Source organism: Chiloscyllium plagiosum, chromosome 11 (assembly GCF_004010195.1).
Source record: "Chiloscyllium plagiosum isolate BGI_BamShark_2017 chromosome 11, ASM401019v2, whole genome shotgun sequence".
Lineage (NCBI taxonomy): Eukaryota > Metazoa > Chordata > Chondrichthyes > Orectolobiformes > Hemiscylliidae > Chiloscyllium > Chiloscyllium plagiosum.
Genome location: NC_057720.1, coordinates 65,251,914 through 65,270,253, shown reverse-complemented (window position 1 = coordinate 65,270,253; position 18,340 = coordinate 65,251,914). Strand labels below are relative to the sequence as shown.

Below are 18,340 nucleotides of genomic sequence, written 5' to 3'. Positions count from 1 at the left end.
CCACTTTTGTTTGCCGTTTACATAAATGATTTAGATGAGAATGTAGCAGGCCTGGTTAGTAAGTTTGTAGATGACACCAAGATTGGTGGAATAGTGGGTGATGAAGAAGGTTATTCAAGATTACAAAGAGATCTTGATCAATTGGGTCAATAGGCTGAAGAGTGGCAGATTGAGACTAATTTAGATAAATGCAAGGTATTGCATTTTGATAAAACAAACAAGCGCAGGTCTTATACAGTTAAAAGTACGGCCTTAGTGTAGGGTAGTGTTGCAGAACAGAGAAACCTAGGTGTTCAGGTATATAATTCTTTGAAGTTTGCGTCTCATATAGATAGGTTGCCTAAAGAAGGTATTTAGCATTTGTCTTCATTGCTTAGATTTTTGGCTAAAGGGGTTGGCACGCTATGTTGAGATTGTACAGGACATTAGTGAGGCCTCTTCTAGAGTATTGTGTCCAGATCTGGTTGCCCTGTTATAGGAAGGATATTATTAAGCTCGAGAAGGTTCAGAAGAGATTTATCAGGATGGTGCTGGGAATGAGGGTTTGAGTTACAGGGAGAGGCTGGATGGGCTGAGACTATTATCACTAGAGCATAGGAGGTTGAGGGGTGACCTTAGAGAAGTTTATAAAATTAGAGAGGGGTATAGATAAGGTGAACAGCAGGTGGTTTTTCCCTAGGGTGGGGGATTTGTTTACTAAGAGAGTAGTAGGGGCATGGAACAGCCTGCCTGCAACTTTAAGGGCATTTAAATGGTCATTGGATAGACATAAGGATGAAAATGGAATAGTGTAGGTTAGATGGGTTTCTAATTGATTTCACAGATTGGCGCAACATCGAGGGCCAAAGGGCCTGTACTGCGTTGTAATGTTCTATGTTCTACTAGGAGACATATTTCTAAGGCGAGAGAAGAACATTTCAAAGAAGATGTGAGGGGCAATTTTCTTACATAGACAATGGTTCGTATATGGAATGAACTTCCATAACAAGTGGTGGATGCGGGTGCAGTTACAACATTTAAAAGACATTTGGCTAAGTACATGAATAAGAAATGTTTGGAGGGATATGGGCCAGCCGCAGGCAGGTGGGACAAGTTTAGTTGGGGATTATAATGGGCATGGAGTGGTTGGACCAAGGGTCTGTTTCCATGCTGTGTGACTCCATCTGCACCATAAGTCTCCTGTGATTCTGTGAGAAGCTTTGACCAAGGAGATACACTGTAGGAAATCTATTACTGGTCTCTTCAACTTATAAAGCTCAAAATTGGTAGTCCAAACCCCCACTTTCTAACTGAGGTGAAAGAAACAACAAATGGTGAAATGATGCTAACATTTATTAATCGGTTATTATGTGATTATGTGCTTATTTATGCAGCTGACCACAATCTGGTGAGGACTTCCAACAAAACTCCAGATCATTTCAGAGTGCACGAGTACAAATCCAACTGGTGTTTCATAGTTCCATTTGCGGTTTTTACCAATTGTTCAATTCCCTCAGATTATTGAAATTTTGTTTATAACCTAACTTCACACATTTTATGTTGATATTTAACTTTAGTTTATGTCTTCTTTCAAACATAGGAATTGTACAAAAGGCTTACCCTTTTCACAGTTGACTCCATAGAAGCCTTCATTGCACTTACACTTAAAATAACCAATAGTTTCCACACATTCTCCATGACCACTGCAAGAATCCAGTTTGCACGAAGCTGTCAAAGGTTTGCATAGACTTGTAAAAAATATTTACTTTATGCAATAAACATTATTAAATACTCATTAAGACTTGTGTTCAGTTTATCACGGAGTCACAAGGTATCTGCAGATGAGAAAGTTAATTAGTCTTCATGGAATCATCTATCCAAATAACCCTAAATTACTCCCAATATAGCATGAAATTGGGTTTAAGTTCCAGGGTTTATGTCACATTGCTATATCTGGAATTTCATTTCATGTAGTGATCACTTAATGTAGGAGGAACAAATTCTAACTTTAGTCCTAGAAGTGCCTTTTACAATTTGTGTTTGCTTGCAAATTAATTAACTTTCTGTATTTGCCTTACTTCATACCAAGTATTACTTTATATTTCTATAGGTTTATCCCATTTCTAGAATAAAAGTGCTAAATTCTGCTCCCGTTATATGGATCATGAATACCAGGTTAATAAAACATCCACCAATATCATTTATTGTATCCGTTGCTCCCGATGCAGTCTCCTCTCCATTGGGGAGACTGGACACCTCCTAGCAGAGTGCTTTAGGGAACATCTCCGGGACACCCGCACCAATCAACCACACCGCTCTGTGGCTCAACATTTCAACTCCCCCTCCCACTCTGCCGAGGACATGGAGGTCCTGGGCCTCCTTCACCACCGCTCCCTCACCACCCGACGCCTGGAGCAAGAACACCTCATCTTCTGCCTCAGAACACTTCAACCTCAGGGCATCAATGTAGACTTCACCAGTTTTCTCAATTTATCTCTCCACCCTTCAGGCACTCTGCCTCTATTCCTGATGAAGGGATTTTCCTGCTCCTCGGATGCTGCCTGAACTGCTGTGCTTTTCCAGTACCTCTCTAATCTAGTCTCTGGTTTCCAGCATTTGCAGTTCTTGTTTTTACCTAATAAAATCTTTGCTCCAACCAGTATTGCTAATGATTCAAAGTTAAGATAAAGGAAAATGGTGCAAGGAAAGCAAAAATTCTGGAAATAAACAGCAAATGTGAAAGAAAGATAGGAAACATTTTGGAGAGGTCACTTCAACAGAATCAGAAAGGGATTTTTTATTTTCAAATAAAACAAATTGTGTAAGTTTTTGTTGTGCCAGATTCCAGCTGCTCATATAATAAATGTGATGTTTGGCTCAGTTTTACAGGGTCCATGTATGTTAGAATTTGGGTGATTCGGCGAGTTGACAATATCAGCAAGATTTTCACATGACTTAAGTTTCAAATGCAGTAAGACATCATTCAGTTGCTGGTTGGAAAATTATTGTTTTACAATTTCTGAAGAAGCAGTCCACTAAATTTTAACCTTTCTTTTTATATCAGAAATAAACTGACCTGTTGTGCAGCATTTCTGTTTTTATTTCAGACTTTCAGCTCATCAATTTTCGATTCATCTACATTGGCTCACTTTGGAGTACTGTTACATCTACATCAGAAGTTACAGTGTAAACCCATACAGCAGGCCTGATCTGTAATCTAGACCATTTGTACAGTTCTGAAAGACAGCTGTGGTGTCAGAGCTCATGCCTCGTTGTTTGTGGAGATTTAAGAAGAGCAGAGAGAATGGGCTGGTCTGACCAGCTGTCTTCTCTCAACCAGCAATCTCCTTCAAATCTCATAGAAGAGTTGATCCAAGGAAGAATATTGCACCTTAACTCATTTGATGGCAAATATGACTCTGTTGTGTGCAATTTGCTGTTTTCCAAAACAAGTTAATTTTATCCATTTGTGGGATATGGGTGTTGCCACTAAGGTCAATCTTATTCCTAGTTGCCCTTAAGGTACAACTGAAGAGCAAAATTATTGCTGTTGGTCTGGAGTCATACATAGGCTGGGAAATGATAGCAGATTTCCCTCATGAGTATTGAGGAACCACTTAGGTTTTTAACAATACTCCAGCTTCATGATCATTGTTACTGACACTAGCTTTTAATTCCAAATGTATTTAACTTGCTGGATTACTAAGAATATAATTTAAGTGGCTCCAATACATATGATTGGTATTTCAAACATAATCCATTGATTATAAATACCTAAGGAAGCGATATAGATGCACCGGTAAATCTATTTGTACTTATTAACAATTTTTAAAGTTACCTTGGTAACAGAGTGGCCTTTTCCTTCGAAGGCAGGGTTCATCATTCCATTTTCCAGCATACAGAGTTCTCTTTATATACATTTCCACACAATCTTCATTATTCTTTCCATTATTAGGTTCATTAGGAGCCCAGTTCATAGCAAATGTTTCTAAGGTCCTATTTGTTCCGATCCAAGTCCAGATATTGTTTACTTTCCTCAAGCCAATCCAGACGTGGGTTTGTCCTTTTGGCAAATATTCATTCAGGTACTGGTTTTCCTCCATATTCTGTATCGCGACCATATCGGTGTACCGCTCTCGACAGTATTTCCTCGCAGCATTCCATTTCATGGTTCTATTGGAATAATGGTATATCCAGCCATTTACTCCTTCTAACATCAGAATTTCTGCAAAGGAAGAAAGCCTGTGATTTTAATGGGGCAGACTTTTTTTGAGTTGTAAAGACTCTGTTGCCATTTAAAAATGACAGGCAAGACCCACTTGCAGGATTCCTGCCCCTTTTCTTGGCATTTTTGTTGGGGGTGCAGGATAAAGCTGCGCCCAACCTAGTTGGCTGTGCTGCCTGGGTAAGCACCCAGCTGCATCCACAGTTTTACTGCAGTCAGGCCAACTTCTCAATAACTTGTGGTTCATGGATCTCACCAGACTCATGCTGTACCAGAATCTTCACTTGGAAACCTTTTGAAAGGTAGCTTCAAAAGATTTTACCCACGCTAACTTGATACTACTCATTCAGATATTCACCAATCCACCCACCATGGTCCATCATACTCTCCATGCCAACTGATGCTAACTCATTTCTTCTCCCAATTGTTTGAAATTCCAGACTTCTCTGGAAGAGTCACGTGAGTGACTTTATTGACATGTACAGATAGAATTGACAGATACATTAGATTATCATTAGCTTTTTTTGTGATCCCATTTGTCAATAGCTCAATGTTTACTTCCACAAGCTAAAGATGTGCGCTTCTCTGATTTACATTTTGGTCAATTAATATTTTAATATGATACCAACGACAGCAGGTTTTTCAAAGAAACATATACACATTTTATTTAGCGCACAGATGCCATTTTGTTATTGGTTTTGTTGTCTCCGTAGAGATTATAAAATGAGTGAATGAGCATGGAGCATGGAGCATGGATTGGCAGTGACAGCATGAGAGACCATTGGGGTTGGGAGAGGGCATGCGTTTGAATTGAAGATGTGATGGGGAATGGGTGGGAGGTCTGAAGGGATGCGAGGGATGAGGGCTAGGAGGTCTAAAATATAAGCAAACCAATGGGAAAGGTCCAAAAGAACTGAGGTGGACCTCTAAAACAGACCAGATAAGTCACAGTAAAATCTTCACACTTTCAGAGTTATCCAACAAATGTTGTTCTTCATAACAAAGTCATTTAGAACATAGAACATAGAACAATACAGCGCAGAACAGGCCCTTCGGCCCTCGATGTTGCGCCGACCTGTGAACTATTCTCAGCTCATCCCCCTACACTATCCCATCATCATCCATGTGCTTATCCAAGGATTGTTTAAATATTCCTAATGTGGCTAGGCTGACTACATTAGCAGGTAGGGCATTCCACACCCTTACCACTCTCTGCATAAAGAACCTGCCTCTGACATCTGTCTTAAATCTATCACCCCTCAATTTGTAGTTATGCCCCCTCATACATGCTGCCAACATCATCCTAGGAAAAAGACTTTCACTGTCCACCCTATCTACTCCTCTGATCATCTTGTATGTCTCTATGAAATCCCCTCTTAGCCTTCTTCTTGCCAATGAGAACAGGTTCAAGTCTCTCAGCCTTTCCTCATAAGACCTTCCCTCCAGACCAGGCAACATCCTGGTAAAACTCCTCTGCACCTTTTCTGATGCTTCCACGTCCTTCCTGAAAAAAGGGGGCCAGAACTGTACACAATATTCCAAGTTTAGCCGCATTAGCGTTTTGTATAGTTGCAGCATGAGATTGTGGCTGGGAACTCAATCCCTCGACAAATGAAACCTAACACACTGTATGCCTTCTTAACAGCACTATCCACCTGGGTGGCAACTTTCAGGGATCTATGAACATGGACTCCAAGATCCCTCAGCACATCCAAACTACCAAGAATCTTTCCATTGACCCAGTACTCTACCTTCCTGTCATTCTTCCCAAAGTGCATCACCTTACATTTAGTTGCATTGAACTCCATTTTCCACCTCTCAGCCCAATTTTGCAGTTTATCCAAGTCCCCCTGCAACCTGTAACATTCTTCCAAACTGTCCACTAATCCACCGTCTTTAGTGTTGTCTGCAAATTTACTAATCCATCCACCTGTGCCTGCGTCTAAGTCATTTATAAAAATGACAAACAGCAGTTGTCCCAAAACAGATCCTTGTGGCACACCACTAATAACCGGACTCCAGGCTGAATATTTTCCATCAACCACCACTCGCTGCCTTCTTTCAGAAAGCCAGTTTCTAATCCAAACTGCTAAATCACCCTCAATTCCATGCCTCTGTATTTTCTCCAACAGCCTACCATGTGGAACCTTATCAAATGCTTTACTGAAGTCCATGTATATTTGCAGAATCACACCTAACTTTGGACACTGTGTGACAGCTCTTGCTGGTTGGGTACAATCAGTATCTTGCTTATTGCCAATTGCCACAGCAATATGTGTTGGCCTGTGCAAACAAAGGAGATTTAAGAGTCCTTGTGCAATATTAGTTTGCTGTTGGGAGCAGCCACACTCATGCTTCATAACAAGGTCTGTTGCAAACTGGCATCAAAAAGATAATTTGTTGAAACCACTCAGTTGACTGTGGCACCTTTTTTTAAGAATCCCTACAGTGTGGAAACAGGCCATTTGGACCAACAAGTCCACCCTGACCTCTGCAGAGTAACCCATCCATACTTATTCCTCTACATTTATCCCTGATAATGCACCTAACCTTTAACACCCCTGAACACTATGGGCAACTTAATATGGCCAATTCACCTAACCTGCATATCTTTCAGTGGTTAGCACTGCTGCCTCACAGCGCCTGAGACCCGGGTTCAATTCCCGCCTCAGGCGACAGACTGTGTGGAGTTTGCACGTTCTCCCCGTGTCTGCGTGGGTTTCCTCCGGGTGCTCCGGTTTCCTCCCACCATCCAAAAGATGTGCAGGTCAGGTGAATTAGCCATGCTAAATTGCCCGTAGTGTTAGGTAAGGGGTAAATGCAGGGGTATGGGTGGGTTGCGCTTCGGCGGGGCGGTGTGGACTTGTTGGGCCGAAGGGCCTGTTTCTACACTGTAACTAATCTAATCTAATCTAAACTAATCTTTGGATTGTGGGAGGAAACACATGCAACCCATGTGCAAACTCCACTCAGACAGTTTTGGCAAGCTGTAGGAATGCATAGGAAAATCCAATGGGTAATGTAATCTGCTCACTAGGTCATTAATATTAAGGCACAGTCTGAAACTAGGTGCTTGTAATCCCATTAAGGACAATGCTAACAATTTTGTAAACCTGGAACTACAAAACTGCATGGATTGTAACATTGTTCTGTGATTACAGAACTCAGCACTCCCTCTGCTGGCCTTTATTCATATTACATAAATATACCAGAGCCCAACCTTCAGGGAGAAATTGCAACGGCAAAACATTTTTATTTAGGGATACAAAAGTCTGGGTTTATTTACCTTAGTTTATTCACTCTTACTTTACAATATTTTATCATTTATTAATGGTCTATAATTTGTGTAATATTTTCTCAATGTCTCTGCTATTTTCTCACTACCATGCTAAACTGTGCAGCTTTTTCTAAGGAACTAACATTTAATTGAGATACTCTTTTCCTTGTTACAGATATGATTTTTAAATCACTTTTATATTTTATCTTTCATCTTTATACTAACTTTTCATAGCCCTTTACTAGTTTCTGAAACATCCTCAGTCCTCAGATTCATTATTCTCCTTTGGCAGATTATAATGGTCTTCTCGTAATCTAATGCTTTCCTTAACCTCTGTACTCAGCCATGACTGGAACTTTCTTGCTGAGTTTTTGTTTATCACGGGAATATATTGTTGTCAAACATTTTGAACTTTTCTTAATGTTTCTCATTGTTCATTTACTGCTATACCTTTTAGTGAGGGGTCATCTTATAGAGGCTTATAAAATCATGCGAGACATAGATAAGAGAAGTGGTAAGTGGCTTTTCTCTAAGGTGGGGAAGTGCAAAACTACAAGGCATATTTTTAAGATGAGAGGAGAGAGATTGATAAAGGACGAGAGATAACCTTTTTACACAGAGAATAGTTTGTGTGGGGAATGAACTGTCAGACAAAGTGGTAGATGTTGGTACAATTACAATGTTTAAAAGACATTTGGATAAGTTCATGAATGGGAAGGGTTTGGAGGAATATGGGCTAAGTGCAGGCAGGTGGGGAACATGGTTGACGTGAACTGGTTGCACTGAAGGGTCCATTTTCATGCTGTGTGAATCTATGACTTCAGTCTATTTATCAATAAACTTCAGCCAGCTTTCTATTTATACTTATATAATTGATTTTGTTTAACTATAAGATTCATGTTTAGGTCTGAAATATGCCACTCTTAACTATTATATGGAATTCAATTTATTATGCTTACTATTTTTTCAGCATATCCTTTACTGCAAGATTACTAAGTAGCCTAACATATGAGACTTAAGGATTCCCGAGTTGACTACAATGACTTGTTCTGATCTCAGATTCTGAGTAAAACAAAATAAACAGCCTCAGGTGTATGACTAAAACAAAGGTAAAACAAGTCTATTGTTTCTTTTACGTTATACCAATTCATTTTAGTTGCAGGATCATATTCAACAACAACCTGCACTTAAACAGTACTCTTAATGTACGAAGGCACCTCACAAGAACATTATGAAATATATTACACCAATTGTACATTTGTTCCAAGGACAAATCTTTAGCCAAAGAAAAGAGTTTAGGAGGTGTGAAGAGAAGTGAAATTAATAAGAAAGAACAGAAGTGGAAACTGGCTGAAAGGATTTGATCCAGAACAGCAGCCAGAAAGATAGATGGAAATCGATGGAGGAAGAATGCTGATTACATAGATCTAGTTACAACAAATGGTTTGCTTCCTTATAAAATATTCTGTGGATTCTTGTGGCTCACTAGGTAGTGCCCCTATCTCTGAACTAGGATGTCTGGATATAAGGCCCATCTGCCCCAGAAATGTATAATTACATCTCTGAACAGGGAGATTAGAAAATATCTACCATATTCTGACAGTATAGGATATAGTTTCATTCACAACTTTTGCCTTTTAATTTAGAATTCTATGATCAACTTTATAACATTACATTCACAGTGTGCAAAATACATTTAGTTTGGAGCGAACAGAGAAAGAGAAAGTAACAATATTTGGGAAAGAGAAGGGAAGACTGAGATCTTGTCAATGTGTGGGCTAAGAAAGAGAATAACTTAAAGAGGTGAGAAGTTTCCTGTTAATGGAGTTGGCAAATTGAGGGATGACATTGGGATGAAGAAAATTACAGATCAGAAAGCATTGTGCTCCAACTGAAAACTTTACAAACAAAATCCTCTGTTCCAAAATGAGCTGTTCTCTCTTCAAACCATGTTCTTAGAGCCAAAAATGGCTCTCACAGCATCACAAATAGTCAAGAACAGACAAATAAAGGATAAGATATTGCAGTCTTACCACAGATCAATACAACTAGTGCTAACAATCTGAATACATTGCCTTTTAAATTTGGCCATCGTGTGGATATACAGATCATGTAATCATGAGATACCTGTATGTGACAGAAAAGAATAAAAAGCATCAATTAAAAATAGATCTTTTATTGCAAAATTTTGAATAATAGCTATATCTTGGTTGCGAAATAAAATCATTAAAGCAAAGCAGATCGCAGCTGGCTTTACAAATATTTAGTTGTGCTACATATGATACTGTTGAGCTGTGGATTTAATGTTCTATCACAGCCTTTTAATATTCTATCATTGACTCTATTTCTCACTTAGATTATTCTCTGTACAAACAAAGACTCTACCAAAGGATGGTGCAAATGTGTCAGCAGTCCAACATTATTGCTCCCAAGTTATTATTCTTGTTAAATGAGTTTTAGTGAACTGTCTGAGGGCAAAGTGAATAAACAGTCTCTGAAGATAATTTGAACTTGACCTCGTCCAACATCAAAATGTCAAATGGCAAATGTGAAAATCAGCAATGCCATTTTACTAATGCATATTTAAATTGTCTCATAGCTGCATTTCGGTATTATTATGTATATGTCTCTTAACTAATTTAATCCTGACCTTTTGGAGTGCTGCTCCTTCATCAGGTAGTTGTGGAGTATAAGATTGTAAGATACAGAATTTATAGCAAAACTTTTATAGCCTTACGTTTTTATTCTCCATAACCATCTGATGAAGGAGCAGCGCTCCGAAAGCTAGTGCTTCCAAATAAACCTGTTGGACTATAACCTGGTATTGTGTGATTTTCAACTTTGTACTCCCCAGTCCAACACTGGCACCTCCAAATCATAATTTACTCCTTGATATAGTTTCTGCAATCACAAAAACCAAATAAGGAATCTTCAGTTTGTTATACACATACTCAGTTTCTTTTTATAACTCCTAATCAGAGAGACTATCACCTTGTATTAAGGAGCAATTCTGTCATCTAATAATCCAAATGAGACTGTTCATAAATGGTTATCGCAGGAAATCAGAGCATAATCTTGTAGTTTGCCATGCAACGTTATGTGGACCCACAAATTCCCAAGATGTGAACATTGTTGCTTTTGCAAATTCTGGATGATGAGATTAATTCTATAAGTTAAACTTTAAACAAGTACAATGGGGTGTTAATCGTTGGATTGCGAAATAGAGTAAGCATTTCAGGCACACTCCAATGAAACCTTTATGTATCCAGATTCTTCCAAACCATCAAATGTTAAATTTATTAGTCAGCTGCTGAAAAATACATCAAATAACAGCTCCTATTTGCAAAGGAAAATACATTCATTATTTGCCAATAGAAAGAAAGCAGAGTCTGGATGAACACAAAGCTCTTATTAGAGCTTCATAAGAAATCAGAGACAAAACTAGTTTGATGCCTCACTCTCACTTGCTGGTGTGTCAATGACCATTGCATCAAATGGTAAGAGGGCACACCACATTCACTTCACCAGCTATCAGAGCAAATATGGGGAAACCAGAAGATGAAGTACATTTTGAAAGATGTTTGACGAAAGGCTGCATGAGAGATTGTTGCACAAAGTTAGGTGGGGATAATGTAAGAGCATGGATTGTGGATTAACTAACAGGTAGAAAACAAAGTAAGAATGTAGGGAATGGTTTATTTTAGGGTGGGCAGATTGCAGTGTGGCAAGTATCAATGCTTGAGGCTCAGCCATTTATGATCTATATTCCTAGCTTACATAAGACCACAAGACATATGAGCAGAATTAGACCATTCAGCCAATCGCATCTGTTCCATCATTCAATCATGGCTGATTGTTTCTCAAACTTATTCTACTGCCTTCTCCCCATAATTCCTGATCCCCTTACCAATCAAGCACCTGTCTCAGACCTAAATACACTCTATGGTTTGGACTTCACAGCCATCTGTGGCAATGAGTTCCACAGACTCACCATCCTCTGTCTGAAGAAATTCCTCCTCACTTCAGTTAGAACATAATAACATCCCTACAATGTGAAAACAGGCCTTTCGGCCCAACAAGTCCACACTGATCCTCCGAAGAGTAACCCACCCAGACCCATTCCCCTATTACTCTATATTTGCCCCTAACTAATGCACCTAACCCACACATCCCTGAACACTAAGAGCAATTTTGCCATGGCCAACTCACCTAACCTGCACATCTTTGGATTGTGGGTGGAAACCGGAGCACCCGGTGGAAATCCATGCAGACACGGGGAGAATGTGGAAACCCCACACAGACAGTTGCCCAAGACTGGAATTGAACCCAGGTTCAATTGTGAGGCAGCACTGCTAACCACTGAGCCACCAGTTCTAAAGGGTCATCCCTTCTGTTTGAGGCTGTGCCCTTGAGTCCTAGTCTCTCCTATTAGTGGAAATAGCTTCTCCACATCCACTCTATCCAGGCCTCTCAGTATTCTGTTTCAATGAGGTCCCCTGCTCTCTTCATCGAAAAGAGACCCAGAGTATTCAACCACTCCTCATATGACAAACTCTTCATCCCTGGGATCATTCTAGTAAACCTCCGCTCGAACCCTCCAACATCAACACTTCCTTCCCTTGAAACAGGACCCAAAACTGCTCACAATATTCCAAATGCAGTCTGACCAGACCTTGTACAGCCTCAGCAGTACATTTCTGCTCTTGAAGTGAATGCTAATTTTGCATTTACCTTCCTAACTACTAACTGAAACTGTGTGTTAACCTTCAGAAAATCCTTAACTAGGACTCCCAAGTCCCTGTATGCTTCTACGTCTTTATTCTTCCCACCAAGTACATTAGCTCATATGTTTCCACATTGTATTCTATCTGCCCCTTCTGCCTGTCCAATTCCTTCTGTAGCCTCCCCTCTTCCTCAACACTATCTACCCTGCCCCCTATCTTTACGTCATCTGTAAACCTAGGAACAATTCCCTCAGTTCCTTTGTCCAGATCATTAAAGTATAATGTGAACAGATGGGGTCCTAACACTGCCTCCTGCTGAATGTCAGTAAACACTGGCTGCCATTCTGAAAAAGACCCCTTTATCCCCACTCTCTGCCTTCTGCCAATCAGTGAATCACTACCAGTACCTTGCTCCTAACACCATAGGCTGTTATCTTATTTAGCAGTTTCCAGTGTGGCACCTTGTCAGTGAGGTGATTACATGTGACAGATCCAGGTTTGCTGACAATACAGAGTTACCTACCTCTACCTGTAGGGGCATCCTTCAATTCTAGAATGCAGCACAGAAATAGAGCATGAGGTCTGTTGTGCCTCTTTAAAAGAGCTATCAAATCCGTCCATCTTTTTCTCCAGAAATCCAAAAAAAGTGTTTCTATAATTATATTTCCTTTTTAACAGTTCCTATGAAATTTGCTTTCACCAACTGCTCTGTTAGTACATTCCACATCTTAACAACTCTCATTGTGAAATCATTCCTCCTCATTTCCCCTCTACAATGTTTGCCAATCTATTTAATCAACCATGAGTTGTTAACTCACTTGCCAGCGAAAACAGTTTCTCCCAATTTCTCTTTCAAACCAATTTTTTGATTATTACTATTTGGTTTTTCCCTTAATCTCCTCTTTTGTAAATGAGGACAATGACCAACTTCTCTAATCTCTTCATGTAATCAAAGTTCCCTATGCCTGGTATCATCCTGGCAGTCCTCCTCTATGTACCCTTCATATTCACCCAGAATGTGGTGCCCATAATTGTAAACACTACTCTAGCTCAGACTTATTTTGTAAACGTTTAACATAACTTCTTTATTTTTGTCTTCAAACTCTACATCTGCAAATTCAAGTGTCAACCCCTGATCAGTTTTACCTTGGTACCTTCCAGAACATATGAATATGTATCCTCTCTGTTCATGTAGCCTCTCAAAATAGTATCTAATAGTTTATGGTGCCCAGCTATGTTGTCTCTTTGGAAGTTTAAAACTTCATATTTTTCCATAGTAAACTGTATTTGTTATATGCACCAGCCCGTGTTGACCTGAAATCTACGATGATCAGGCTTATCAATACAGGTAGGTAAAAACCCTTATCAATACAGGTACACAATCCTTTATCCAAAATTCCAAAATCTGAAAAGCTTTGAAATCCAAAATGTTTTTCATGGAGTGTGGAGCGTCATTTTGACGTGCGAACAGATGACCCAACTTCACACCCACTGAAACCATATATGATGTGGCAGCATGACCCAGCACTGACAGGAGTCTCAGCACTTGTACTATTCACACATGTGTCTGCTGTTAGGTCTTATTTTTTAATTTCACTGTGAAAATTCATTTATTCTGAAATCCGAAAATTTCCGAATTCTAATAAACTGGCCCCAAGGTTTTCAGATAAAGGATTGTGCACGTCTACTATGCTGTCAAGCTTTGTATTTTCTATAAACATAAAAAATGTACCACATATATTAAAATTTATGTTGGTTTAATTTATGTAAAACAAGAAAAGAAGTTACCCGAAGAGGAGACGGAGTGGGACTGTCACTAATCAGTGTTCTAGAAACTATCATAGTTGATGGAATTTAAATTGAATGAATAATTTGAATTAAATTGAATGAAAGAAAGCTAGGCTCAGGAATGGTGATCATAATAACTATCATTGATTGTTGTCAAAACCCATCTTGTTCACTTAGGGAAGGAAATCTGCTGCTTTCTCCTGGTGTGGCCTATAAATCACTTAAATCCCAAGCAATGTGGTTGAAACATAGAAATGTAGAAAATACCAGCAGGAATAGGCCACTCAATGCTTTGAACTTGCTCTGCCATTCAATATGACCATGGCTGATCAGTCTAGTCAATATCCTTATCCCACTTTCTCCCTGTATCCTTTGATCCCTTTAGCCCTAACAACTTCATCCAACTCATTCTTGAAAACATTAAATGTTTTGTTCTCACCCGCTTTCTGTGACAGAGAATTTCACAGGCTCATAAATCTCCTGCTGACGAAATGTTTCCTTATCTCAGTTCTAAATGGTTTACCCTGTGTAAATGGTTTACCCTATCCTTAGTCTGTGACCCCTGGTTCTGGATTCCCCAGTCATCCTTCCTGTGTTAACACTGTCTAGTCCTGTTAAAATTTCTTAGGTTTCCATGATCATCGCCTCCTCCACCATCTGTCTTCCAGTGGATGTAATCCTAACCGATCCAGTCTCTTTTTATACATCAGGGCAGAAGTGGGTACTGCAGTTGCTGGAAATCAGAGCCTAGGTTAGAGTAGTGCTGGAAAAGCACAGCAGGTCAGGCAGCATCCGAGGAGCAGAAAAATCGAAGTTTCGGGCAAAAGCCCTTCATCAGGAATGAAGGCAGGGAGCCTGCGGAGTGGAGAGCTCTCTTTATATATCAGTCCTGCTATCCCAGGAATCAGTCTGGTAACCCTTAATTTCACTCCCTCCATAGCCAGAACATCTTTTCTCAGATAAGGAGATCAAAACTGTATACAATACTCCAGCTGTGGTATCACCAAGGCCCTTTACAATTGCAGCTGAAAATGTGTTGCTGGAAAAGCGCAGCAGGTCAGGCAGCATCCAAGGAGCAGGAGAATCGACGTTTCGGGCATGAGCCCTTCTTCAGGAAGCCCTTCGGGCTCATGCCTGAAATGTCGATTCTCCTGTTCCTTGGATGCTGCCTGACCTGCTGCGCTTGTCCAGCAACACATTTTCAGCTCTGATCTCCAGCATCTGCAGTCCTCACTTTCTCCTTTACAATTGCAGCAAGACACCTCTGCTCCAGTGCACAAATTTTCTTGCTATGAAGGTCAACATGCCATTTGCCTTCTTTACCACTTGCTACCTGTGCAGGCTTACTTTCAGCGACTGGTGTATAAAGACAGCCAGGCCTCAAGGTACCTCCTCACTTTCCCAACCTATCACCATTCAGATAATAATCTGCCATTCGATTTTTGTGACCAAAATGGTTAACCTCGCATTTATTTACATTACACTTCACCTGCCACGCATTTGACCACTCGACTTGTCCAAATCACATTCGATTTTAACTAGTCTCCGAAATGGCTGAGCAAACCACACAACTTAAGTGCACTGAGAGACAGGTAACAAATGCTAGCCTACCACCAGCTCCCAGTTCCTATGAAAGAATTTTAAAACACCTGGGACTACACTTGTTTCCATTCAGCACATAATGATTACTCTTAGTTTGTATCACTGCTGTCTCCTTAATACCAAGTGCTTCTACTTTGAAACTAAGTCCAATATGAGGTACTTTAAGCAATGCCTTTTGAAAGCTCATTTCACAACAGATATTGCATTAGCTTTACTAAATCTCTTTGCTGCATCAGGAAATAACTCACTCAGATTCGATCGGTATGATTTTTCTTTCACAAATCCATACTTACTGTCCCTATTGACTAATTCTTTTTAAAGTGAGAATTAACTTGGTCACAGGTTTAGTAGTTCCCATGGCAGGTGTTAGACGAGTTTAACACTTTTCCCTTTTATTAACAGGGCTGTAACATTTTCATTCCTCCAGTCCCCTGGCACCATATCCAAAGAGAATTAAAAATCCTTCTGCTCCTTCATCAGGTGCAGTGTTCCGAAAGCTAGTGCTTCCAAATAAACCTGTTGGACTAAACCTGGTGTTGTGTCCACCCCTAGTCCAACACAGACACCTCCACAGTTTTACTTTCTATGCAATTATAAAAAATTTTGGGGCTATTTCTGTTACTTTGTTTTCTTCATTCCCTTTACACCCTTTTCATAAACTGTTTCGATTCTGCCCTAAATCACAAAGCACAGCATCTCTATTCTGTCTGCTCCACTACTATGTTCTGTACTTGAAATTCATAAGAAATCTTCCTTGCCTATTTTATTTTAACATCCTTATCATCTGGAATTTTTAGTTTTGAATTCACAACTTGTCCTCCAGTATGTAAACACAGATTGTGCTTGTCCACACATAGAGTCATAGAGATGGACAGCACCGAAACAGACCCTTCAGTCCAACTTGTTCATGCCAACCAGTTATCCAAACATACTCTAGAACCATTTGCCAGCACTTGACCCATATCCCTCTAAGCCCTTACTAAACATATACCCATCCAGGTGCCTTTTAAATGCTGTAATTGTACCAGCCTTCACCACATCCTCTGGCAGCTCATTCCATACACGTACCACCCTCTGCATGAAAACATTGCCCCTTAGTCCCTTTTATATCTTTCCCCTCTCATTAGTTTTGAATTCACAACTTGTCCTCCAGTATGTAAACACAGATTGTGCTTGTCCACACATAGAGTCATAGAGATGGACAGCACCGAAACAGACCCTTCAGTCCAACTTGTTCATGCCAACCAGTTATCCAAACCTTCTCTAGAACCATTTGCCAGCACTTGACCCATATCCCTCTAAACCCTTACTAAACATATACCCATCCAGGTGCCTTTAATGCTGTAATTGTACCAGCCTTCACCACTTCCTCTGGCAGCTCATTCCATACACTTACCACCCTCTGCATGAAAACATTGCCCCTTAGTCTCTTTTATATCTTTCCCCTCTCACCCTAAACCTATGCCCTCTAGTTCTGGACTCCCCCACCCCAAGGAAAACCTTGTCTATTTACCCTATCCATACCTCTCTTCATTTTATAAAGCTTTATAAAGTCACCCCTCAGCCTCCGACACTCCAGAGAAAACAGCCCCAGCCTATTTAGCCTCTCCCTATAACTCAAATCCTCTAACTCTGGCAACATCCTTGTAAATCTTTTCTGAACCCTTTCACGCTTCACAACATCCTTCCGATTGGAAGGACAGCAGAATTGCATGCAATATTCCAAAAGTGGACTAACCAATGTTCTGTACACCACAACATGACCTCACAACTCTTATACTCAATGCTCTGACCAATAAAGGAAAGCATACCAAATGCCCTTCTTCCCTATCCTATCTACCTGCGACTCCACTTGCAAGGAAATATGAACCTACACTCCAAGGTCTCTTTGTTCGGCAACACATCCCAGGACCTTACCATTAAGTGTATAAATCCTGCCTTTGATTTGCCTTTCCAAAATGCAGCACTTAACATTTATCTAATTAAACTCCATCTGCCACTCCATGGCCCATTAGCCCATCTGATCAAGTTACTGTTGTATTCTGAGATATGCTTCCTCACTGCCCACAACACCACTAATTTTGGTGGGATCTGTAGACTTACTAAACATACCTATTTCACTGCTATCCAACTGGTCAGTACTCTATAAACAACACCAAAAATACTGGCTTTATGTCTTTAAGAAAAGATTATTTACTGATCTTAATGTTCGAGCTCAGATTGCACTAAAACAATTACCCAAATACGAGGTAAATATTTCTATCAGAAATGTACTGATAAGCAAATACCTTCGCAATTCACAAGTTAATGCAGCAACAGTGTCAAACATATAATTTTACAAAACATTAATTACATGGTACAATTCATGTATATTCATTTAGCATTGAGAATATCCAATGAAAGTGTTTTTAGCTGTGAACTTTTTTTTGCCTTAGCAAATTTGAGTTATCAGCGTTCTTGTAATTCTCCTCACTTCAGTTTCTTTCTTAATCTAATAGAACTATGCAATGCTAATACTGCTTTACACAGTTGTTGCTGGAGTTTTCATTTATATAAGAGACAGAGAATTTTACTCACCATCTTTATTATACAAGAGAATTCTTAGATGCAATTCTTTGTCGCAGCTCTAGCTTTGGCGTTGCCAACTTCTGTGCATAACAGCAGGAACATAAACAGAACCTATTGTGTGGATTTCCTGAAGAGCTGTCAATTAGGAACTCGCTCACTTCTCCTTCTTGTCTGACG

General features: G+C 39.8%; 1 protein-coding gene across 4 annotated transcripts in view; it reads right to left on the bottom strand.

The window, feature by feature from the left end:
* The window catches only part of LOC122554483 (P-selectin-like), a 63,548-nt gene extending 45,279 nt beyond the window's left edge, over nt 1–18,269 (bottom strand). For 2 of the 4 annotated variants that reach the window (XM_043699585.1, XM_043699586.1), the window contains exons 1-4: nt 18,173–18,268; nt 9,515–9,608; nt 3,818–4,204; nt 1,600–1,707 (exon numbers count right to left, since the gene is read on the bottom strand). In XM_043699585.1, coding sequence (XP_043555520.1) covers nt 1,600–1,707; nt 3,818–4,204; nt 9,515–9,608; nt 18,173–18,175 — 592 coding nt within the window. In that variant the 5' untranslated portion in view covers nt 18,176–18,268. Of the gene's footprint in view, nt 1–1,599; nt 1,708–3,817; nt 4,205–9,514; nt 9,609–18,172 lie in introns of all 4 variants that reach the window. The other 2 variants (XM_043699588.1, XM_043699587.1) reach the window with 2 other exon arrangements.
* Between the last annotated feature and the right edge of the window lie 71 nt (nt 18,270–18,340).